The following is a 25,385-nucleotide window of genomic DNA, read 5'->3' on the forward strand; positions in this document are numbered from 1 at the left end:
CCAACAGCAGTCTTAGACAGTGTTGGAAATCTCCATCAACAGCAGTCTTAGACAGTGTTGGAAATCTCCACCAACAGCAGTCGTAGACAGTGTTGGAAATCTCCACCAACAGCAGTCGTAGACAGTGTTGGAAATCTCCACAAACAGCAGTCGTAGACAGTGTTGGAAATCTCCACAAACAGCGGTCGTAGACAGTTTTGGAAATCTCCACAAACAGCAGTCTTAGACAGTGTTGGAAATCTCCACAAACAGCAGTCTTAGACAGTGTTGGAAATCAGCATATCGATTGCGCAACCAGGGGAGGAAAGACCTTGGACCATTGTTACTCTAACTTCCGCGACGCATATAAGGCCCTGCCCCGCCCCCCTTTCGGAAAAGCTGACCACGACTCCATTTTGTTGATCCCTGCCTACAGACAGAAACTAAAACAAGAGGCTCCCACGCTGAGGTCTGTCCAACGCTGGTCCGACCAAGCTGACTCCACACTCCAAGACTGCTTCCATCACGTGGACTGGGAGATGTTTCGTATTGCGTCAGATAATAACATTGACGAATACGCTGATTCGGTGTGCGAGTTCATTAGAACGTGCGTTGAAGATGTCGTTCCCATAGCAACGATTAAAACATTCCCTAACCAGAAACCGTGGATTGATGGCAGCATTCGTGTGAAACTGAAAGCGCGAACCACTGCTTTTAATCAGGGCAAGGTGTCTGGTAACATGACCGAATACAAACAGTGCAGCTATTCCCTCCGCAAGGCTATCAAACAAGCTAAGCGCCAGTACAGAGACAAAGTAGAATCTCAATTCAACGGCTCAGACACAAGAGGCATGTGGCAGGGTCTACAGTCAATCACGGACTACAGGAAGAAACCCAGCCCAGTCACGGACCAGGATGTCTTGCTCCCAGGCAGACTAAATAACTTTTTTGCCCGCTTTGAGGACAATACAGTGCCACTGACACGGCCTGCAACGAAAACATGCGGTCTCTCCTTCACTGCAGCCGAGGTGAGTAAGACATTTAAACGTGTTAACCCTCGCAAGGCTGCAGGCCCAGATGGCATCCCCAGCCGCGCCCTCAGAGCATGCGCAGACCAGCTGGCCGGTGTGTTTACGGACATATTCAATCAATCCCTATACCAGTCTGCTGTTCCCACATGCTTCAAGAGGGCCACCATTGTTCCTGTTCCCAAGAAAGCTAAGGTAACTGAGCTAAATGACTACCGCCCCGTAGCACTCACATCCGTCATCATGAAGTGCTTTGAGAGACTAGTCAAGGACCATATCACCTCCACCCTACCTGACACCCTAGACCCACTCCAATTTGCTTACCGCCCAAATAGGTCCACAGACGATGCAATCTCAACCACACTGCACACTGCCCTAACCCATCTGGACAAGAGGAATACCTATGTGAGAATGCTGTTCATCGACTACAGCTCGGCATTCAACACCATAGTACCCTCCAAGCTCGTCATCAAGCTCGAGACCCTGGGTCTCGACCCCGCCCTGTGCAACTGGGTACTGGACTTCCTGACGGGCCGCCCCCAGGTGGTGAGGGTAGGCAACAACATCTCCTCCCCGCTGATCCTCAACACTGGGGCCCCACAAGGTTGCGTTCTGAGCCCTCTCCTGTACTCCCTGTTCACCCACGACTGCGTGGCCACGCACGCCTCCAACTCAATCATCAAGTTTGCGGACGACACAACAGTGGTAGGCTTGATTACCAACAACGATGAGACGGCCTACAGGGAGGAGGTGAGGGCCCTCGGAGTGTGGTGTCAGGAAAACAACCTCACACTCAACGTCAACAAAACTAAGGAGATGATTGTGGACTTCAGGAAACAGCAGAGGGAACACCCCCCTATCCACATCGATGGAACAGTAGTGGAGAGGGTAGCAAGTTTTAAGTTCCTCGGCACACACATCACAGACAAACTGAATTGGTCCACTCACACAGACAGCATCGTGAAGAAGGCGCAGCAGCGCCTCTTCAACCTCAGGAGGCTGAAGAAATTCGGCTTGTCACCAAAAGCACTCACAAACTTCTACAGATGCACAATCGAGAGCATCCTGGCGGGCTGTATCACCGCCTGGTATGGCAACTGCACCGCCCTCAACCGTAAGGCTCTCCAGAGGGTAGTGAGGTCTGCACAACGCATCACCGGGGGCAAACTACCTGCCCTCCAGGACACCTACACCACCCGATGTCACAGGAAGGCCATAAAGATCATCAAGGACATCAACCACCCGAGCCACTGCCTGTTCACCCCGCTATCATCCAGAAGGCGAGGTCAGTACAGGTGCATCAAAGCTGGGACCGAGAGACTGAAAAACAGCTTCTATCTCAAGGCCATCAGACTGTTAAACAGCCACCACTAACACTGAGTGGCTGCTGCCAACACACTGACACTGACTCAACTCCAGCCACTTTAATAATGGGAATTGATGGGAAATGATGTAAATATATCACTAGCCACTTTAAACAATGCTACCTTATATAAATGTTACTTACCCTACATTATTCATCTCATACGCATACGTATATACTGTACTCTATATCATCGACGGTATCCTTATGTAATACATGTATCACTAGCCACTTTATACTATACTATGCCACTTTGTTTACATACTCATCTCATTTGTACATACTGTACCCGATACCATCTACTGTATCTTGCCTATGCTGCTCTGTACCATCACTCATTCATATATCCTTATGTACATATTCTTTATCCCCTTACACTGTGTACAAGACAGTAGTTTTGGAATTGTTAGTTAGATTACTTGTTATTACTGCATTGTCGGAACTAGAAGCACAAGCATTTCGCTACACTCGCATTAACATCTGCTAACCATGTGTATGTGACAAATAAAATTTGATTTGATTTGATTTGATTTGATCTCCACCAACAGCGTCTTAGACAGTGTTGGAAATCTCCACAAACAGCAGTCGTAGACAGTGTTGGAAATCTCCACAAACAGCAGTCTTAGACAGTGTTGGAAATCTCCACAAACAGCAGTCTTAGACAGTGTTGGAAATCTCCACAAACAGCAGTCTTAGACAGTGTTGGAAATCTCCACAAACAGCAGTCTTAGACAGTGTTGGAAATCTCCACAAAAAGCAGTCTTAGACAGTGTTGGAAATCTCCACAAACAGCAGTCATAGACAGTGTTGGAAATCTCCACCAACAGCGTCTTAGACAGTGTTGGAAATCTCCACAAACAGCAGTCGTAGACAGTGTTGGAAATCTCCACAAACAGCATTCTTAGACAGTGTTGGAAATCTCCACAAACAGCAGTCTTAGACAGTGTTGGAAATCTCCACAAACAGCAGTCTTAGACAGTGTTGGAAATCTCCGCAACCAGCTGACTTCGACAGTGTTGGAAATCTCCTCAACCAGCTGACTTCAACAGTGTTGGAAATCTCCACAAACAGCAGTCTTAGACAGTGTTGGAAATCTCCACAAACAGCAGTCTTAGACAGTGTTGGAAATCTCCGCAACCAGCTGACTTCGACAGTGTTGGAAATCTCCTCAACCAGCTGACTTCAACAGTGTTGGAAATCTCCTCAACCAGCTGACTTCAACAGTGTTGGAAATCTCCACAAACAGCAGTCTTAGACAGTGTTGGAAATCTCCACAAACAGCAGTCTTAGACAGTGTTGGAAATCTCCACAAACAGCAGTCTTAGACAGTGTTGGAAATCTCCACAAACAGCAGTCTTAGACAGTGTTGGAAATCTCCACAAACAGCAGTCTTAGACAGTGTTGGAAATCTCCACAAACAGCAGTCTTAGACAGTGTTGGAAATCTCCACAAACAGCAGTCTTAGACAGTGTTGGAAATCTCCACAAACAGCAGTCTTAGACAGTGTTGGAAATCTCCACAAACAGCAGTCTTAGACAGTGTTGGAAATCTCCACAAACAGCAGTTTTAGACAGTGTTGGAAATCTCCACAAACAGCAGTCTTAGACAGTGTTGGAAATCTCCACAAACAGCAGTTTTAGACAGTGTTGGAAATCTCCACAAACAGCAGTCTTAGACAGTGTTGGAAATCTCCGCAACCAGCTGACTTCGACAGTGTTGGAAATCTCCTCAACCAGCTGACTTCAACAGTGTTGGAAATCTCCTCAACCAGCTGACTTCAACAGTGTTGGAAATCTCCACAAACAGCAGTCTTAGACAGTGTTGGAAATCTCCACAAACAGCAGTCTTAGACAGTGTTGGAAATCTCCACAAACAGCAGTCTTAGTGTTGGAAATCTCCACAAACAGCGGTCGTAGACAGTGTTGGAAATCTCCACAAACAGCAGTTTTAGACAGTGTTGGAAATCTCCACAAACAGCAGTCTTAGACAGTGTTGGAAATCTCCACAAACAGCAGTCTTAGTGTTGGAAATCTCCACAAACAGCGGTCGTAGACAGTGTTGGAAATCTCCACAAACAGCAGTTTTAGACAGTGTTGGAAATCTCCACAAACAGCAGTCTTAGACAGTGTTGGAAATCTCCACCAACAGCAGTCGTAGACAGTGTTGGAAATCTCCTCAACCAGCTGACTTCGACAGTGTTGGAAATCTCCACAAACAGCAGTCTTAGACAGTGTTGGAAATCTCCACAAACAGCAGTCTTAGACAGTGTTGGAAATCTCCGCAACCAGCTGACTTCGACAGTGTTGGAAATCTCCTCAACCAGCTGACTTCAACAGTGTTGGAAATCTCCTCAACCAGCTGACTTCAACAGTGTTGGAAATCTCCACAAACAGCAGTCTTAGACAGTGTTGGAAATCTCCACAAACAGCAGTCTTAGACAGTGTTGGAAATCTCCACAAACAGCAGTCTTAGACAGTGTTGGAAATCTCCACAAACAGCAGTCTTAGACAGTGTTGGAAATCTCCACAAACAGCAGTCTTAGACAGTGTTGGAAATCTCCACAAACAGCAGTCTTAGACAGTGTTGGAAATCTCCACAAACAGCAGTCTTAGACAGTGTTGGAAATCTCCACAAACAGCAGTTTTAGACAGTGTTGGAAATCTCCACAAACAGCAGTCTTAGACAGTGTTGGAAATCTCCACAAACAGCAGTTTTAGACAGTGTTGGAAATCTCCACAAACAGCAGTCTTAGACAGTGTTGGAAATCTCCGCAACCAGCTGACTTCGACAGTGTTGGAAATCTCCTCAACCAGCTGACTTCAACAGTGTTGGAAATCTCCTCAACCAGCTGACTTCAACAGTGTTGGAAATCTCCACAAACAGCAGTCTTAGACAGTGTTGGAAATCTCCACAAACAGCAGTCTTAGACAGTGTTGGAAATCTCCACAAACAGCAGTCTTAGTGTTGGAAATCTCCACAAACAGCGGTCGTAGACAGTGTTGGAAATCTCCACAAACAGCAGTTTTAGACAGTGTTGGAAATCTCCACAAACAGCAGTCTTAGACAGTGTTGGAAATCTCCACCAACAGCAGTCGTAGACAGTGTTGGAAATCTCCTCAACCAGCTGACTTCGACAGTGTTGGAAATCTCCTCAACCAGCTGACTTCAACAGTGTTGGAAATCTCCTCAACCAGCTGACTTCAACAGTGTTGGAAATCTCCACAAACAGCAGTCTTAGACAGTGTTGGAAATCTCCACAAACAGCAGTCTTAGTGTTGGAAATCTCCACAAACAGCGGTCGTAGACAGTGTTGGAAATCTCCACAAACAGCAGTTTTAGACAGTGTTGGAAATCTCCACAAACAGCAGTCTTAGACAGTGTTGGAAATCTCCACAAACAGCAGTCGTAGACAGTGTTGGAAATCTCCACAAACAGCAGTTTTAGACAGTGTTGGAAATCTCCACAAACAGCAGTCTTAGACAGTGTTGGAAATCTCCACAAACAGCAGTCTTAGACAGTGTTGGAAATCTCCACAAACATTAGTCTTAGACAGTGTTGGAAATCTCCACAAACAGCAGTCTTAGACAGTGTTGGAAATCTCCACAAACAGCGGTCGTAGACAGTGTTGGAAATCTCCACAAACAGCAGTCTTAGTGTTGGAAATCTCCACAAACAGCAGTCTTAGTGTTGGAAATCTCCACAAACAGCAGTCTTAGACAGTGTTGGAAATCTCCACAAACAGCAGTCTTAGACAGTGTTGGAAATCTCCACAAACAGCAGTCGTAGACAGTGTTGGAAATCTCCACAAACAGCAGTCTTAGACAGTGTTGGATATCTCCACAAACAGCAGTCTTAGACAGTGTTGGAAATCTCCACAAACAGCAGTCTTAGACAGTGTTGGAAATCTCCACAAACAGCAGTCTTAGACAGTGTTGGAAATCTCCACAAACAGCAGTCGTAGACAGTGTTGGCCATGTAGTACATCAAACCACAGCTTTGTCATGAATGATCCCATCCCTCCACTGTCTCCTGGATGACCTCTCAGCCCTGCCCACTGATGTGGTAGTGACCCGGAAGTTACTTCAACCTGGGATCACTGGCTAGCTCAGAACAACAGTAAGCCCAGACCTATGCAGTCATTAACAAGAAGTCAAGGAACACTCTCAATCTGCAGACGATCATTTCATTCCAGGAAGACAAATAATCTGACCGACTATCAGACACAGCCCAGCTTGACCATGACTCATTGCAGAGAGCCAACAGAAGAGGGTGTAAAATATGTTTTCCGGCAGGAAGGAAGAAAGTGGAAGTCAGGTCTTAAATGTCTTGACTGCTGCCACCGGGAACCTGTGAAGAGAGCTGAGAAGACGCAACACCAGATGGAACACATTTCACCAACCACACTAACCCTGGATGCCAACCCAACCCAACATGTGTCATAGTTAGGGCCATGTGTTTTGGTTAATCATATGAGAAGCCTAAGGATCTCTCAGTCTCAGAGCAGCATAGCAGGATGTCATTTAGGACAATGCGTTTCCGCTGCCCAACCTTTGCAGAAGGTGAGAGAAAGTGAAGTAGGAAGCTGAATAGAGAGAGACTGAATGAGAACGTAGACTTCACATCAATGACCTGAGGACCAATTTAGCCAGAGGTTCTTTGTGCTGCGACAGATCAGTCCTTTCTCTGAGTGGGGCCTGATGAGCTCCTTAAAGGTATGGAAGGAGGAGAGGTAGAGAGGAGGAGAGGTAGAGAGGAGGAGATGAAGAGATGAAGAGAGGAGGAGAGGTAGAGAGGAGGAGCGATAGAGAGGAGGAGAGGTAGAGAGGAGGAGAGGAAGAGAGGTAGAGAGGAGAGTTAGAGAGGAGGAGAGGAAGAGAGGAGGAGAGGTAGAGAGGAGAGGTAGAGAGGAGGAGAGGAAGAGAAGAGGAGAGGTAGAGAGGAGGAGAGGTAGAGAGGAGGAGATGTAGAGATGAGGAGATGAAGCGAGGAGGAGAGGTAGAGAGGAGGAGAGGTGGAGAGGTAGAGAGGAGAGTTAGAGAGGAGGAGAGGAAGAGAGTAGGAGAGGTAGAGAGGAGAGGTAGAGAGGAGGAGCGATAGAGAGGAGAGGTAGAGAGGAGGAGAGGTAGAGAGGAGGAGCGATAGAGAGGAGGAGAGGTAGAGAGGAGGAGCGATAGAGAGGAGGAGAGGTAGAGAGGAGGAGAGGTAGAGAGGAGGAGCGATAGAGAGGAGGAGAGGTAGAGAGGAGGAGAGGAGGAGAGGTAGAGAGGAGGAGAGGAAGAGGTGAGGAGAGGATGAGAGGAGGAGAGGTAGAGAGGAGGAGCGATAGAGAGGAGGAGAGGTAGAGAGGAGGAGAGGAAGAGAGGAGGAGAGGTAGACGGAGAGAGGAAGAGAGGAGGAGAGGAAGAGAGGAGGAGAGGTGGAGAGGAGGAGAGGTAGAGAGGAGGAGAGGTAGAGAGGAGGAGCGATAGAGAGGAGGAGAGGTAGAGAGGAGGAGAGGAAGAGAGGAGGAGAGGTAAGAGAGGAGGAGCGATAGAGAGGAGGAGAGGTAGAGAGGAGGAGAGGTAGAGAGGAGGAGCGATAGAGAGGAGAGGTAGAGAGGAGGAGAGGTAGAGAGGAGGAGCGATAGAGAGGAGGAGAGGAGGAGCGGTAGAGAGGAGGAGAGGTAGAGAGGAGGAGAGGTAGAGAGGAGGAGAGGTAGAGAGGAGAGGTAGAGAGGAGGAGAGGTAGAAAGGAGGAGAGGTAGAGAGGAGGAGTGATAGAGAGGAGGAGAGGTAGAGATGAGGAGAGGAAGAGAGGAGGAGAGGTAGAGAGGAGGAGAGGAAGAGAGGAGGAGAGGAAGAGAGGAGGAGAGGTAGAGAGGAGGAGAGGTAGAGAGGAGGAGAGGTAGAGAGGAGGAGCGATAGAGAGGAGGAGAGTTAGAGAGGAGGAGCGATAGAGAGGAGGAGAGGTAGAGAGGAGGAGAGGTAGAGAGGAGGAGAGGTGGAGAGGAGGAGAGGATGAGAGGAGGAGAGGTAGAGAGGATGAGAGGAAGAGAGGTAGAGAAGAGGAGCGATAGAGAGGAGGAGAGGAAGAGAGGAGGAGAGGTAGAGAGGAGGAGAGGTAGCGTACATGTGTGTATGTACCCAGGACCAGACAGGGGACGGGAGAAAACATACATTTTAAACGATCTGTCTGAATGATGTTCCCTGTCCCTGCCCAGGATGATAATTGGGGTACGGTGGTCAACTTACGTCTATTGCCAGCTTTTCACATTTGCACTCCCTAATACTCTATATTGATATATGGGCAGCAAGTAGCCTAGTGGTTAGAGAGTTGGGCCAGTAACCGAAAGGTTGCTAGATCCCCGAGCTGACAAGATAAAAATCTGTCATTCTGCTCCTGCACAAGGCAGTTAACCCACTGTTCCTAGGCTGCCATTGTAAATGAGAATTTGTTCTTAACTGACTTGCTTGGTTAAATAAAAAATAAAAATAACTTGCTACTACGTACATGTGTTGCCCATTTTGGAAAAACCCCTTACTATAACCTTTCTCTCTCCTTTGCCGTCTGACCTTTGATCCCTAGTAAGGTGCTGAAGGAGATCCCTCTGGGGGACCTGCGTCCTAACGAGACAGTCCAGGCTTCCCAGGAGGCTCAGCTCCTGTCCCAGCTCCACCACCCAGCCATCATCACTTTCTACAGCAGCTTTCTGCATAGAGACTCCTTCTGCATCATCACTGAGTACTGTGAGGTAGGACTGATGTCTCCAGATCTCTTGGAATCTTTTGTGCTGTTGCAATCTCATCCACAACCTTGAATAATGCATTCATTCTCGAGTTCCCTCTGTCAGTTGGATTGGCATCAGTGAGGAAATATTCTCCGCCATCGGTCCGTTTTCAGTTTCCTCGTTTGACCTTGGGCAGGGATCATGTGTACCTTGCCACTGCATTCTCAGTTGTTATTTTCTGTCAGAAACATGTGAAGTGGTTAATAACCTTTACAGGATTGGTGGGTCCCCCTCGGTACGGTTGAGCTGACGTAGGCTAATGTGATTAGCATGAGGTCGTAAGTAACAAGAACATTTCCCAGGACATAGACATATCTGATATTGGCAGAAAGGTTAAATTCTTGTTAATCGAACTGCACTGACCAATTTACAGTAGCTACCTTGCTATTGTTTGAGGAGAGTGCACAGTTATGAACTTGAAAAGTTATTAATAAACCAATTAGGCACATTTGGGCAGTCTTGATACAATATTTTTAACAGAATGCAATGGTTCATTGGATCCGTCTAAAACTTTGCACATACACTGCTGCCATCTAGTGGTCAAAATCTAAATGTAATAATAATATATTATGGCCTTTCTCTTGCATTTCAAAGATGATGGTACAGAAAAACCAAAAAAACGTTTTTTTCTTTGTATGATCTTTTACCAGTTCTAATTATATTCTCCTTCATTCATTTCACAGTTTCACAGTTCCACAAACTTCAAAGTGTTTCCTTTCAAATGGTATCAAGAATATGCATATACATTTGAAGTCGGAGGTTTACATACACTTAGGTTGGAGTCATTAAATCTTGTTTTTCAACCACTCCACAAATTTCTTGTTAACAAACTATAGTTTTGGCAAGTCGGGTAGGACATCTGCTTTCTGCATGACGCAAGTAATTTTTACAACAATTGTTTACAGACAGATTATTTCACTTATAATTAATTTTATCACAATTCCAGTGGGTCAGAAGTTTAGTTGACGGTGCCTTTAAACAGCATGGAAAATTCCAGAAAATGATGTCATGGCTTTAGAAGCTTCTGATAGGCTAATTGACACCATTTGAGTCAATTGGAGGTGTACCTGTGAATGTATTTCAAGGCCTACCTTCAAACTCAGTGCCTCTTTGCTTGACATCATGGGAAAATCAAAATCATTATTTTGACTAGTTTTGTGTGTGTATCTAATATATATTTATCTCATGTCATTGCTTACATTATGCATAAATAAGACCTTATAGATGCCAAGTCTTGGTCATGATATGGTTTCAGTTTTTTTTTATGTATTATTAGAAAATAATTGTAGACCTCCACAAGTCTGGTTCATCCTTGGGAGCAATTTCCAATTGCCTGAAGGTACCACGTTCATCTGTACAAACAATAGTACGCAAGTATAAACACCATGGGACCACGCAGCCGCCATAACGCTCAGGAAGGAGACGTTCTGTCTTCTAGAGATGAACGCTGTCACGTTCTGACCTTTATTTCCTTTGTTTTGTCTTTATTTAGTATGGTCAGGGCGTGAGTTGGGGTGGGCAGTCTATGTGTGTTTTTCTATGTTGGGGTTTTGAGTTCAGGCTAGTATGCTTCTCAATCAGAGGCAGGTGTCGATAGTTGTCTCTGATTGAGAATCATACTTAGGTAGCTTGGGTTTCACTTTTGAGTTGTGGGTGTTTGTTTCCGTGTGAGTGTTTGTTGCCACACGGTACTGTTTCGGTTTCGTTCGTTTCACGTTTATTGTTTTGTAGTGTTCAGTTTATGTATATAAATAAACATTAAGGACACTTACCACGCTGCGCATTGGTCCTCCGATCCTTCTCGCTATTCCCCCTCAGAAGAGGAGGAAGAATGCCGTTACAAACGCACTTTGGTGTGAAAAGTGCAAATTAATCCCAGAACAACAGCAAAGGACCTTGTGAAGATGCTGTAGGAAACAGGTACAAAAGTATCTATATCCACAGTTAAACGAGTCCTATATCGACGTAACCTGAAAGGCCGCTCAGCAAGGAAGAAGCCACTGCTCCAAAACCACCATATAAAATCCAGACTACGGTTTGCAACTGCACATGGGGACAAAGATCGTACTTTTTGGAGAAATGTCCTCTGGTCTGATGAAACAAAGATAGAAGTGTTTGACCATAATGACCATCATTATGTTTGGAGGAAATATAGGGAGGCTTGCAAGCCGAAGAACACCATCCCAACCGTGAGGCACGGGGGTGGCAGCATCATGTTGTGGGGGTGCTTTGCTGCAGGAGGGACTGGTGCACTTCACAAAATAGATGGCTTCATGAGGCAGTAAAATTATGTGGATATATTGAAGCAACATCTCGAGACATCAGTCAGGAAGTTAAAGCTTGGTCGCAAATGGGTCTTCCAAATGGACAATGACCCCAAGCATACTTCCAAAGTTGTGGCAAGATGGCATAAGGACAACAAAGTCAAGGTATTGGAGTGGCCATCACAAAGCCCTGACCTCAATCCTATAGAAAATTTGTGGGCAGAACTGAAAAAGTGTGTGCGAGCAAGGAGGCCTACAAACCTGACTCAGTTACACCAGCTCTGTCAGGAGGAATGGGCCAAAATTTACCCAACTTATTGTGGGAAGCTTGTGGAAGGCTACCCGAAACGCTTGACCCAAGTTAAACACTTTAAAGGCAATGCTACCAAATACTAATTGAGTGTATGTAAACTTCTGACCCACCGGGAATGTGATGAAATAAATAAAAGCTGAAATAAATCATTCTCTCTACTATTATTCTGACATTTCATATCCTTAAAATAAAGTGGTGATCCTAACTGACCGAAGACAGGGAATTTTTACTAGGATTCAATGTCAGGAATTGTGAAAATCTGAGTTTAAATGTATTTGGCTAAGGTGTATGTAACCTTCCGACGTCAACTGTGCTTGGTGTCATGAGCCACAGACAGTTAGATTTGGGTATGTCATTTTAGGGGAATTTTGAAAAAAGGGTCCAATCCTTAACACCTGCCCTTTCCATAACACAGACCCTTGTTGATGTCACTTGTTAAATCCACTTCAATCAGTGTTGATGAAGGGGAGGAGACAGGTTAAATTCTTAAGCTTGGAGACAATTTAGACATGGATTGTCTATTTGTGCAATTCAGGCGGTGAATGGGCAAGAAAATATTTAAGTGTCTTTAAACGGGGTATGGTAGTAGGTGCCTGGTGGGGGTGAGGGGGGGGGGGGGTGCAACTCAATATTAGGAAGGTGTTCCTAATGTTTGGTATACTCAGTGTATATTTCAACATAGCATGTCATTGTTATTCAAGGTAGAACAAATGTACAGAATCGTCTACACACACCTTATTCAATACTGCATTATCACAGCATTAAAATAGGACTATAGAAGGCCACAGACGTATGATCTTAATTTGATCACCATGTTGCAGGAGAACTTTCCAGGAAATGTCAAATGTGTAGTGTGTTTTTAAAAATACTTCTGAAGTTTGTAATTTCCCCTTTGAAATGTCATACTTGATTTTCCTTTATGAAAAATGTATCAACCCCTACAAAAATGTCCATGAATTATAATCACATAATTCACATTTCCTGTTGCTGCAGGATTATTTTCCTGCTGTAGCAAACTGTCTCAAATGAAGATCCTACATGTGATCCTGTCATGCACTTATGGTGTTATAAATTCATGGCTTTGTGCTTTTCTTATAGAACACCATGGCTTGGAATCACTCCATACAGCACTAACATGATTACATGGTCACTGTGGTTCCCTGCACCAGAGCAGCACACCTTTCTCTTCAAACTGTAGCCCTGTAGGCGTTCCAAGCTAGAGAGAGGTCACGGGGAAATGTCTGAAGTGTCAGAGCATGGAACAAGTGATTGATCTGTGCCCCCTCCTTCTCCGCCCCCCTTCTCTCGCTCTCGCTCTCTCTCCGTTTTTCTTTTCATCTTGTCAAAGTGTTTGCTGTATAGATTACAGCAGGTAGGGGTTCTGTCCTCCAGTCTTTCTCCTACTAGATTACAGCTGTATGGGTCCTGTCCTCCAGTCTTTCTCCTACTAGATTACAGCAGGTAGGGGTCCTGTCCTCCAGTCTTTCTCCTACTACAGTAGATTACAGCAGGTAGGGGTCCTGTCCTCCAGTCTTTATCCTACTACAGTAGATTACAGTAGGTAGGGGTCCTGTCCTCCAGTCTTTCTCCTACTAGATTACAGCAGGTACGGGTCCTGTCCTCCAGTCTTTCTCCTACTACAGTAGATTACAGCAGGTAGGGGTCCTGTTCTCCAGTCTTTATCCTACTACAGTAGATTACAGCAGGTAGGGGTCCTGTTCTCCAGTCTTTATCCTACTAGATTACAGCAGGTAGGGGTCCTGTTCTCCAGTCTTTATTCTACTGGATTACAGCAGGTAGGGGTCCTGTCTTCCAGTCTTTCTCCTACTAGATTACAGCAGGTAGGGGTCCTGTCTTCCAGTCTTTCTCAAAAATATCATGGTGTACAAGACACCTGTCTGATTGGCGCCTGTCTGAGTGGACTGATCCATTGTGGAGGCCGTGGGGATGGCACAGTCCATCAGTCTAAGAGATGTGCTACTGAAATTGTGTATGGTTATATTATGTAAGAACCAGAATCAAAATGAAAATGATTTTATAGCAAATGCGCTTTCTCCCACGTTGGATAGTGGTTACTGTCCTGAAACACATTAGGTTCTGAAACACATCAGTGTGCTGTTGAATTTGCATTTTTTTCTAGACCATGTTGCTATGTGCATAATAGCAAAGTTAACCAGCATATTGGCGTTGAGAACAATGCGGCCGAGGCAGCAGCGGAGTCAGGAGACGAGACAACAGCCTTAATTGTCTAAGAAAAGTGAGGAGAGAGGAAACTCCAACTTAATTAGGTCTATAATCAACAGCCAAACTGTTAAATGTGCCTGGCTTTGTAAATCTTCCATATATATCGACAGAAATAAAACAGATCTTGCTTCTGTTGTCTGTTTGACTGTTTGTTTAATAGCTTACTGATTCTGTGAGCAATAAGCCTTACGCAACCACATGTCGAATAAACAATTCCACAAATTCGTCTGTTTTTAATCTTTGCTATGCTGTAATAAAGGCTTTACACTTTTTTTCATTAGACCAGCCTCTCTGGCATTATTTATCATGTATTTCATGTTGTTTACTCTGTTCCAAATTGTCCCCAAAATTATATTTATAATAATTTAAAAAAAATAACCCTAATTTCCTTGATCTCCTTCTTGTTGTTATTATTACTATTATTATGATGAGCATGATAATTATAATAATAAGTCATGTCATTATCATTAGTAGGCTTAGTATAGCAGCCTTGTATAACCACCTGAGCTGTAGGCCTAAGAGCGCATCCTGTTTAGTCTTCATACTGTAACTTACTGAGGCCTTAGGCCTATATTTCAACACTTATATAGGCTACTCCAATAAATAGGCCTAAACTCCCCCATTCACAAATAAATGTGACTGTTTTTAGTCTTTGCTGTAATAAAGGCTTTACAAGAAAAAAAGTAAAATTGTTACAATAGACTCTCTATTACGCTTGTAATTTATTTGATGTTGTTTACTTGTTCCAAATGGTAGGAAATGTTGTATTGTAATCTAACAGCAGCTGTTTGGCAGAGACATAATATACATGAAGCGCTGGCTCCTTACATTATTTTTCTTGATCTCCAGTATTTTCCACAACTTGTCAAATGTATTCCTCACATCTGAACTCCCCTTTTACGTCCTGAGCAACCAGTAAACAGTCTCCCGTATCGAGTTTGTTTGTCACTTCCTGTGCATCCATTTTGCTGTCATGCGTTACGGTGTTCAGAGTTTGTTATAACCAGTTTATTGATGTGATTCTGATATGCTATAGGTCAGGCCCTATTAGTCATGTGCATGCGATGCATACATGTGTTACGTAAAGAGAGCGAGGGTTCAGGGAATAGGGAATGTTTTACCTAAACAAATGAGGAATTTCGGTAACATAACTTTTCAGTCAGAAATGGCTGTAATTATGTTGCAGCAACATTGACAGTACAATACACACTGTTGATGTTCTGTGGTGGTCAATGCAGCAGGGAGGAGAGAGAGACAACACTATAAACACTGTTGATGTTCTGTGGTGGTCACTGCAGCAGGGAGGAGAGAGACAACACTATAAACACTGTGGATGTTCTGTGGTGGTCACTGCAGCAGGGAGGAGAGAGAGACAACACTATAAACACTGTGGATGTTCTGTGGTGGTCACTGCAGCAGGGAGGAGAGAGACAACACTATAAACACTGTGGATGTTCTGTGGTGGTCACTGCAGCAGGGAGGAGAGAGAGACAACACTATAAACACTGTGGATGTTCTGTGGTGGTCGCTGCAGCAGGGAGGAGAGAGAGACAACACTATAAACACTGTTGATGTTCTGTGGTGGTCACTGCAGCAGGGAGGAGAGAGAGACAACACTATAAACACTATAAACACTGTTCTGTGGTGGTCTCTGCAGCAGGGAGGAGAGAGAGACAACACTATAAACACTGTTGATGTTCTGTGGTGGTCACTGCAGCAGGGAGGAGAGAGAGACAACACTATAAACACTGTTGATGTTCTGTGGTGGTCACTGCTGCAGGGAGGAGAGAGAGACAACACTATAAACACTGTTGATGTTCTGTGGTGGTCACTGCAGCAGGGAGGAGAGAGACAACACTATAAACACTGTTGATGTTTTGTGGTGGTCACTGCAGCAGGAAGGAGAGAGAGACAACACTATAAACACTGTTGATGTTCTGTGGTGGTCACTGCAGCAGGGAGGAGAGAGAGACAACACTATAAACACTGTTGATGTTCTGTGGTGGTCACTGCAGCAGGGAGGAGAGAGAGACAATGGGTGCTCATCCCACTTTTTTTTAACAGCGCAGCAAGTCTGATCCAGGAGGCATAATCAAATCAATTGCGGTCGGATTCCCTCTAGGCATTTCTGTGTCTTAATTATTTCATTAAACAGTTCCCTTAAAGCATTTTTGCCCCACCTGACACAGATACAGCTTATGTTGTTCCATCACCCCCCATATACACACAAAATAGACTTTCCCCCACTACACAGAAGCTCAGATGCATGCAGGCATGCTCGCAGGCATGCGCGCACACACACACACACACACACACACACACACACACACACACACACACACACACACACACACACACACACACACACACACACACACACACACACACACACACACACACACACACACACACACACACACACACACTGCCAGAGCATCATAACCTACTCAGTGCCTCTCAGAATGAACCCGTGAGGACACCCCCACAGTTCCATTAAGAAGTTCATTGGTGCTGTTCTGTTCTCGCTGGAAGTCCCATTAGAGAGAATGAAGCCAGCTCAGATCTCATTCCAGCTTATCCTCACAGACAGTTAAATGGTCACAATGGCGGCTGACAGAGGACCTTTCTGTCTGGAGTGTAAAATAGAGACGAGGATTCAGAGCTCTCTTAGTGTTGATGCACTTAGCTCTTACAGTTAGAGTTGATGCACATTTCCCCCAGAATGGAAATGAATGAACTTATAGACGTATCGGAATGGGTATTTTGTCAAAGGTTTTCCACAATGTGTATCCACAATTGTGTGTTGGTGGGTGTGTGCGTGCATGCGCCTGTATACGATTGCATGCATTTATTGTGATGTGGTTATCTGTATGAATATCTAAGTCTGTTGCTATAATACTCTATACTCTAGGACAGGGACTTGGACTGTCATCTGGAGGAAGTGAGAGAAGCAGGGCAGAGCTTGCCTGAGACCCAGGTCACTGATTGGCTGATCCAGATGCTGCTTGGACTCCACTACATGCATAACAGGTTCATACTGTATTTATACTTTTGTCAAAAATGAAAAGTACATAAGGGGGAGGTCTAAGAACCACAGGGATCTAAACAAGGATATATTTTGGACTTCAAAGTATCATGATTGCATTGTGCAAGGTTTATTTCTTTATTGTATTCCTGCCTGTCTGCCTGTCTGCTGATGTCTGTTTGTCCTGCCTCCTCTGTCCCAGGCGCATCCTCCACAGAGATCTGAAGGCCAAAAATATCTTCATGAAAAGGAACATAGTTAAAATCGGTGAGTTCCAATGCAGCAGGGGCCCATGGGAGTTTTTTTGTTTGTTTGAAATGTATGCTAGTCCTTAAAAGTGCAGGGAGGCTGTGTCACTCCTGTTAAATTCTAAGGCTCTCTCCATATGTCAGCGGCATACAATTATCTACAAAGGTAATGGATGAATTGTCACGACTTCCGCCGAAGTCGGGTCCTCTCCTTGTTTGGGCGGCACTCGGCGGTCGGCGTCGCAAGTCTTCTAGCCATCATCGATCCACTTTTCATGTGTTTTGTCTTGTTTTTCCTCACACCTGGTTTCAATTCCCTCAATCATTTGTTGTGTATTTAACCCTCTGTTCCCCCCATGTCTTTGTCTGGGATTGTTTATTGTAAGTGCTTGTGCTTGCTGTTTGGTGCGTGACGGGTTTTGTACCCAATATACTTGTTATTTTTATGCTGTGGGTTTTGCTATTAAACTGCTCCGGTTATCACTAAGTTCTGCTCTCCTGCGTCTGACTTCCCTGCCACCGATTACGCACCCCTTACAGGAATACAAAACTGTTGAAAGTACACACAGTTTATACACAGCACACAGTTTATACACAGCACTCAGTTTATACACAGCACTCAGTTTATACACAGCACTCAGTTTATACACAGCACACAGTTTATACACAGCACGCAGTTTATACACAGCACGCAGTTTATACACAGCACGCAGTTTATACACAGCACTCAGTTTATACACAGCACACAGTTTATACACAGCACACAGTTTATACACAGCACTCAGTTTATACACAGCACACAGTTTATACACAGCACACAGTTTATACACAGCACACAGTTTATACACAGCACGCAGTTTATACACAGCACACAGTTTATACACAGCACACCATCTGTAGCCCACTGTGTAAATCACTGCCAGTTGTTTGCTCACAAGATTTAGATCAAATATGTAATTCACTTGAACAAATTAAGACAATTGAACTGTCACGACTTCCGCCGAAGTTGGTGCCTGTCCTTGTTCCGGCGGCGTTTGGCGGAAGACAGCATTTAGTACCACCTCTGGGCACTATGAGTACCTCGTCATGCCTTACGGGTTGATGAATGCTCCATCAGTCTTCCAATCCTTTGTAGACCATATTTTCTGGGACCTGCACGGGCAGGGTGTAGTGGTGTATATCAGCGACATTCTGATGTACTCCGCTACACGCGCCGAGCATGTGTCCCTGGTACGCAGGACGACTGTTGGAGCATGACCTGTATGTGAAGGCTGAGAAGTGTCTGTTCTTTCAACAGTCTGTTTCCTTCCTAGGGTACCGCCTTTCCACGTCAGGGGTGGAGATGGAAAATGACCGCATTTCAGCCGTGCCTAATTGGCCCGACACCAACCACGGTTAAGGGGGTGCAGCGGTTCTTAGGGTTTGCCAACTACTACCGGAGGTTTATCCGGGGCTTTGGTCAGGTAGCGGCTCCCATTACCTCACTGCTTAAGAGGGGACCGGTGTGACTGCAGTGGTCGGCTGGGGCGGACAGGGCTTTTGGTCACCTGAAGGCTCTGTTTACCCAGGCTCCCGTGCTGGATCATCCCGATCCCTCCTTGGCATTTATAGTGGAGGTGGATGCATCTGAGGCTGGGATAGGTGCTGTGCTGTCTCAGCGCTCGAGTACGCCACCCAAACTCCGCCCCTGTGCTTTCTTTTTGAAGAAGCTCAGCTCGGCGGAGCTTAACTATGATGTGGGGGACCGGGAGCTACTGGCTGCCGTAAAGGCTCTGAAGGTGTGGAGACATTGGCTTGAGGGGGCTAAACACCCTTTAATCATCTGGACTGACCACCGTAATCTGGAGTACATTCGGGCAGCGAGGAGACTGAACCCTCGCCAGGCAAGGTGGGCCATGTTCTTTACCCGTGTTGTTTTCACCCTGTCCTACAGACCAGGTTCCCAGAACACTAAGGCAGACACACTGTCCCGGATGTATGACACAGAGGAGCGGCCCATGGATCCCACTCCCATACTTCCAGCTTCTGGCCTGGTGGCACCGGTGGTGTGAGAGCTGGATGTGGACATCGAGCGGGCATTACGTACAGAGCCCACTCCCCCCCCAATGTCCAGCTGGGAGTCTGTACGTTCCGTCTGCTGTCCGCGACCGTTTGATCTATTGGGCCCATACGTCCCCCTCCTCTGGTCACCCTGGCATCGGTAGGATGGTGTGCTGTCTTAGTGGGAAGTACTGGTGGCCCACTTTAGCTAAGGACGTGAGGGTTTATGTTTCCTCCTGCTGGTGTGCGCCCAGTGCAAGGCACCTAGACACCTGCACAGAGGTCACACCAATCGGTGGATTTCATGACGGAACTTCCTCCGTCACAGGGAAACACCACGATCCTGGTCATTATGGATCGGTTTTCTGCCATCTCCTGCCTTTGCCAGGTCTCCCTACGGCTCTACAGACTGCGGAGGCCCTGTTCACCCATGTCTTCCTGCACTACGGGGTGCCTGAGGATATAGTTTCTGATCGGGGTCCCCAGTTCACGTCTAGGGTCTGGAGGGTGTTTATGGAACGTCTGGGGTTCTCGGTCAGCCTCACATCAGGTTTTCACCTGATGGGCAGGTGAACTCTCTCCACCTGCTAATGGGCAGGTGAACTCTCTCCACCTGCTAATGGGCAGGTTAACTCTCTCCACCTGCTAATGGGCAGGTGAACTCTCTCCACCTGCTAATGGGCAGGTGAACTCTCTCCACCTGCTAATGGGCAGGTGAACTCTCTCCACCTGCTAATGGGCAGGTGAACTCTCTCCACCTGCTAATGGGCAGGTGAACTCTCTCCACCTGCTAATGGGCAGGTGAACTCTCTCCACCTGCTAATGGGCAGGTGAACTCTCTCCACCTGCTAATGGGCAGGTGAACTCTCTCCACCTGCTAATGGGCAGGTGAACTCTCTCCACCTGCTAATGGGCAGGTGAACTCTCTCCACCTGCTAATGGGCAGGTGGAGAGAGTTAACCAGGATGTGGGTAGGTTTCTGCGGTCCTATTGCCAAGACCGGCCGGGGGAGTGGGCGGCTTTCATCCCCTGGGCAGAGATGGTCCAAAACTCCCTCCGCCACTCCTCCACTAACCTATCCCCTTTTCAATGTGTACTAGGTATCAGCCGGGGCTGGCACCGTGGCATCAGAGCCAGATCGAGGCACCTGCGGTGGATGAATGGTTTCGGCGCTCGGAGGAGACATGGGACGCTGCCCATGTGCACCTGCAACGGGCCATCAGGCGGCAAAAGGGGAGCGCCAACCGCCACCGCAGTGAGGCCGACCGGGTCTGGCTCTCGAAACCTGCCCCTTCGCCTGCCCTGCCGGAAGCTGGGTCCACGGTTTGTGGGGCCATTTAAAGTCCTGAGGAGACGGAACGAGGATTGTTACAGCTCCCCCTGATTACCGTATTAACCCCTCGTTCCATGTGTCTCTCCTCAGGCCGGTGGAGGCTGGTCCGCTCCAGGAGTCTGAGGTGCGGAAGGTTCCTCCGCCCCCTCTGGATATCGAGGGGGCCCCGGCGAATACTGTTCGAGCAATCAAGGCGTCGGGCGAGGGGCCTTCAGTACCTCGTGGAGTGGGAGGGGTACGGTCCGGAGGAGAGATGCTGGGTGCCGGTGGAGGACATCCTGGACCCTTCCTTACTGCAGGAATCGTCCTCCACCTGGATCGTCCTGCGCCTTGTCCTCCGGGTCGTCCCCGAGGCCGGTGTTGGCGTGCTGCTGGAGCCGTGCATCAAGGGGGCGGAGGGTACTGTCACAACTTCTGCCGAAGTTGGTGCCTCTCCTTGTTCCGGCGGTGTTCGGCGGTCGACGTCACCGGTTTTCTAGCCGCTACCGATCTATGTTTCATTGTCCATTTGTTTTGTCTTTCCTTTACATTATTATTTATTCCCTATTTAACCCTCTGGTTCCCACATGGTTTTGTGCGTGTTTGTTCGTTGTGAAGTGTTCGCTATTTTCTGTGAGCTGGAGTATTTTCCCTGCGTGGAATTTATTTGGATGTTTATTCGAGTAAAGTATGTTATTTACTCAGTTCTTTGTCCTGCGCCTGACTCCTTCCTACCCGCTGCACATTGACACTTGACAAGAACATAATCAGGGCATGCACTTTAATGTGCTGATGGTTCAATTCCAAAGCAGAAAACTGTCTACTTTAATATGATAATGGTTCAATTCTAAAAACAGAAAATGTGCTAAAGGTTCAATTCCAAACAGAAAACGGTCTACTTTAATGTGCTAATTTTTCAATTCCATACAGAAAATGTGCTGATGGTTCAATTCCAAAGCAGAAAACTGTCTACTTTAATGTGCTAATGGTTCAATTCCAAACAGAAAACTGTCTTTCTTTCCTTTTCCTATGATGACTCATCCTTGTCACTCGAAAGAGGACTGGATAGGTGAAAGCAATATGGCGGACACTTCTTTCAGCCTTTTTATTTTCATTCTGCATAGTGCTCACACCCATCCCCCTGGTCCTTTCAGATGGGATCAATGAGGGCACAGGAAATAGGAACAGGTTCCAGTTTGGAAATAATCATGGTCTAGATTTAGCATTATTAGGCAATGTATTGTTGCTGTTTATTGTTCTTTGTTTTGTTTCCTATCTTATGCAAATTGCACTCTACAAATATAATATATTATTATTATAAGTGTTGCTCTTCCTCCGTTCAGGTGATTTTGGGGTGTCCTGTCTGCTGATGGGGTCATGTGACCTGGCCACCACCTTCACGGGCACGCCTTACTACATGAGCCCTGAAGTCCTGAACCACCACGGTTACGACTCCAAGTCTGATATCTGGTAGGAAGGTGGAGCAGCACACTGAGGCTCAAAGACAGAAAGGTCAAAGTTAGGTTAAAGTTCAAATGTAAAGAAAGGTAAGGTTAGATAGGTTGAACGGTGAGTGGACATTGACATTTATCTTGATGCTGCACTGTGTGTTTATGTGTGTAGTGACTTTGTGAACACTTGTAACGCGTGTTTTGTGTTGTGGCAGCCACCACAAGTTGTATTATGTGAATGTTTGTCATGTTTAAAACTTTTAATGAAACAAACACCTGTTTAGAGCTCTGTGTTTTGAAGATGAGTTCTTTTTTGATTCTCATTCCCCTCCGAACCTCAAGAGAGTTGTTGACATCCAGTTTCCTCCTCCGTCTCTGCTTTCTGCTAAGGCTACAGTGCTGAGTTCAGAATGCTGTGTAATGCTGTCACGTATCATTGTGAGATTTGGCTGGTATTTCCTTCAAAGCAGTCCAAAAGGAGCATGGCTAAGAGGCACTTTGGATATGGACTGGAATATGTGATGAGTAATGAAGTGTAGAAGAGGGGTAGAAATGGATTCATGTATAATGATGAATGGAGTCGATACGGCCGTTGCTCTGATCAGCAGGAGAGCATAAAGAACACCTTTAATACCAAGAGCGACTATAGATCCCTCATCTTTCTATAGATAGACTATAGATCCCTCATCTACTGAGCTCAAAGTTCTTTGAAAAGAATGCAACAGTAGTAACTGTACATGACTTCCTTCAGCACCAGTGCTCCATGGTTTCAAATAATAGTCTTTATGAGAAGTTATTCATGAAGAAGAATCTGATTTCTTGGAGACAAAAGGTCTGTCAACTCTGCACTGTCCCTCCCAGCTGCCAGCAGCTTCCTTCCACCCCTGGCCTTCCCCCCTTCTTCCCCTATTCATCTGTTTTCAAGAGGAAATGACCACTAATCCCAGAGTGGGAGTGGAAAATTGGCTTATTTTATCCGACAGAGAGGAAGAGACCAAGAAGCCACTTGAGGAGATGGTGGTGATCTCAGACACTGATACACAGCCCTCTGGGTAGTCTGTTGCCTCCCACTCCTCCTCACTCCGCAAGGCTCAGCGTCTCTTCCCATAGACCACACTAATGAGAGAGGAAGTGGTCACCTCACGCCTTGACCGCTCTACTGTACCACGCACGGCCCATTTAGCTGATCTCACAAGGAGGAGAGGGCTCACTGTAGGTAACAAGTAAAGACAGGAAGTGGGAGATGGACTTTAAGGGTTAGAAAGAGTACGAGGATTAGAGCAACAAGTAGAGTCACAACTCTGTTAGGTCACAATGAGACATTGCCTGGTGGTAGATGTTTGAAATCCCTGTAATACATGGATGTCCACTCCTCTTCCCAATCCCTTCTTCTTATTTTACATCAAATAATACAATTATTACTTGATATAAAAACAATGGAACATTTGAAATGGAAAATGAGATGGAGGCTTCCAGGGAAATGTAGATGATATTGTTTGTTTATCCTCCATTATGGTATCTGAATACATTCATAGTCATTGTAGAATCACTCTGTCCATTTGTATTACTTGCATTGTTGTTCTGGTGTACTGTGTGGCAGGATGCAATAAAACAAGAGATTAAGAGAGCGTGATATTAAAGACAAAGAGGTGGATGATTGACAAATAATACCTTTAACTCTCTAACTTCCATCTGCTTCCTGTCATCGTTTGGTTATCTCTCTATTCCACCAAGAGTAATAACGGGAGCTAGTATATTCATTCACATATGTCTGGCGGGCATTTATTATTCTCCCATCTAATCTGTTTATTCATGGCCACTTTCCTTTGATGCCAAACAACCTGCAGGAGAAGGGAGCTTCATTACACCTCGATATAAGATGTGCACAGTTCCATTACCAGATGTGTTAATGTTCTCACTTCTTACTGGTCTGTTTAGAGTCCATGTGGGGTATTAGTCATATTGGAAATATGAGACGACATTGATTTATCGATTCAATTACACAGTAGATCAGAGTGTCAGGTCGCACACCCCTTCCAAGTGCAGGTAATGAATATGGAATGGAAGGACAGTTTTGATACAGTAGGTGACCTTATCACTGCTCAGATGGATGGGGACCTCAAAGGTTACCTCAACTGGCACCGACTGTTCCATACGACTGGACTTCAGGTCAGGACCAGTGGATCCAGTATCCTTAACCAATACAGGTGTACCCAGAGGTGTTGATGATATCACTACCATTGTGAACTGTGTTGGCTGATTGTGTGTGTTTCAGGGCCATAGGCTGTATCCTGTATGAGATGTGTTGCCTGTCACACGCCTTTGAAGGACACAACTTCTTGTCAGTTGTGATGAAGATAGTGGAGGGAGAAACCCCCAGACTGACAGGCAGATACTCTCTGGAGCTCAACACACTCATGCAAAGGTGAGAAGGCATTAGCCGGAGAATGTAAGGGTCAACTCAGTAACACATAGGTCAGAGTTCAATCCTCTCACATTGTGCTTCAACGTGTACAAAAAATGATAATACAGGATAAAGAGTGTCTTACCCGCCTTCAAACCCGAACCCTTAACTTATCCAGAACCATGTGCTGTCTCTTTTTTAGGATGCTGGAGAAAACCCCGTCATCCAGGCTCTCTGCTGCAGAAGCTCTGAAGACAAAATTCATTGAGGACAGTATGCAGGTTAGACCTATCCTGGAAACATAACACATATCACAGCAATATAAATACTTCCTAAGGCTGATTGATTGGTTGATTCATTGGGGTGGCTCCAAAGGTAAAATGGGCGGAGCTATGGTACCAGAATCACAGACTAATCAAACCTACTGGCTGGTTGGATGGATTTACTCAATGTTAAATCGACTTCCTGTCATAGTTCACTTTTTTCCACAGCACATTTTCTGTGTTCATAACCTTTTCTACCATGACAGGTTAGAAAGTCAGCATTTCATCTGTCGTCCACATTCTTATTGACAATACACACACACACACACACACACACACACACACACACACACACACACACGCACACGCGCACACGCACACGCGCACGCGCACACACACACGCACACGCACACGCACACACACACACACACACAGTCAATGAAACGTAAAGCCAGCTAAGCTCATGAGAGATAATAAATGTACTGTAAATAATGTACTGTAATGTACTGTATCTGACAAGCATGTACAGTGCCTTCGGAAAGTATTCAGACTCCTTGACTTTTTCCACATTTTGTTAGGTTACAGCCTTATTCTAAAATTGATTACATTATTTTTTCCCCCCTCATCAATCTACACACAATACCCCATAATGAAAAAGCAAAAATAGGTTTTTAGACATTTTTGC

The 25,385-nt window shown here is 45.7% G+C and overlaps 1 protein-coding gene across 1 annotated transcript in view; it reads left to right on the plus strand.

Moving 5' to 3' along the window:
• The window catches only part of LOC139419052 (serine/threonine-protein kinase Nek11-like), a 76,468-nt gene that overhangs the window by 13,418 nt on the left and 37,665 nt on the right, over nt 1–25,385 (plus strand). Inside the window, exons 3-8 of the mRNA XM_071168932.1 lie at nt 8,935–9,100; nt 16,869–16,987; nt 17,185–17,249; nt 21,926–22,052; nt 24,309–24,458; nt 24,640–24,718. Of these exons, the coding sequence (XP_071025033.1) occupies nt 8,935–9,100; nt 16,869–16,987; nt 17,185–17,249; nt 21,926–22,052; nt 24,309–24,458; nt 24,640–24,718 (706 nt within the window). The remainder of the gene's footprint in view (nt 1–8,934; nt 9,101–16,868; nt 16,988–17,184; nt 17,250–21,925; nt 22,053–24,308; nt 24,459–24,639; nt 24,719–25,385) is intronic.

Source organism: Oncorhynchus clarkii, chromosome 2 (assembly GCF_045791955.1).
Source record: "Oncorhynchus clarkii lewisi isolate Uvic-CL-2024 chromosome 2, UVic_Ocla_1.0, whole genome shotgun sequence".
Classification (NCBI taxonomy): domain Eukaryota; kingdom Metazoa; phylum Chordata; class Actinopteri; order Salmoniformes; family Salmonidae; genus Oncorhynchus; species Oncorhynchus clarkii.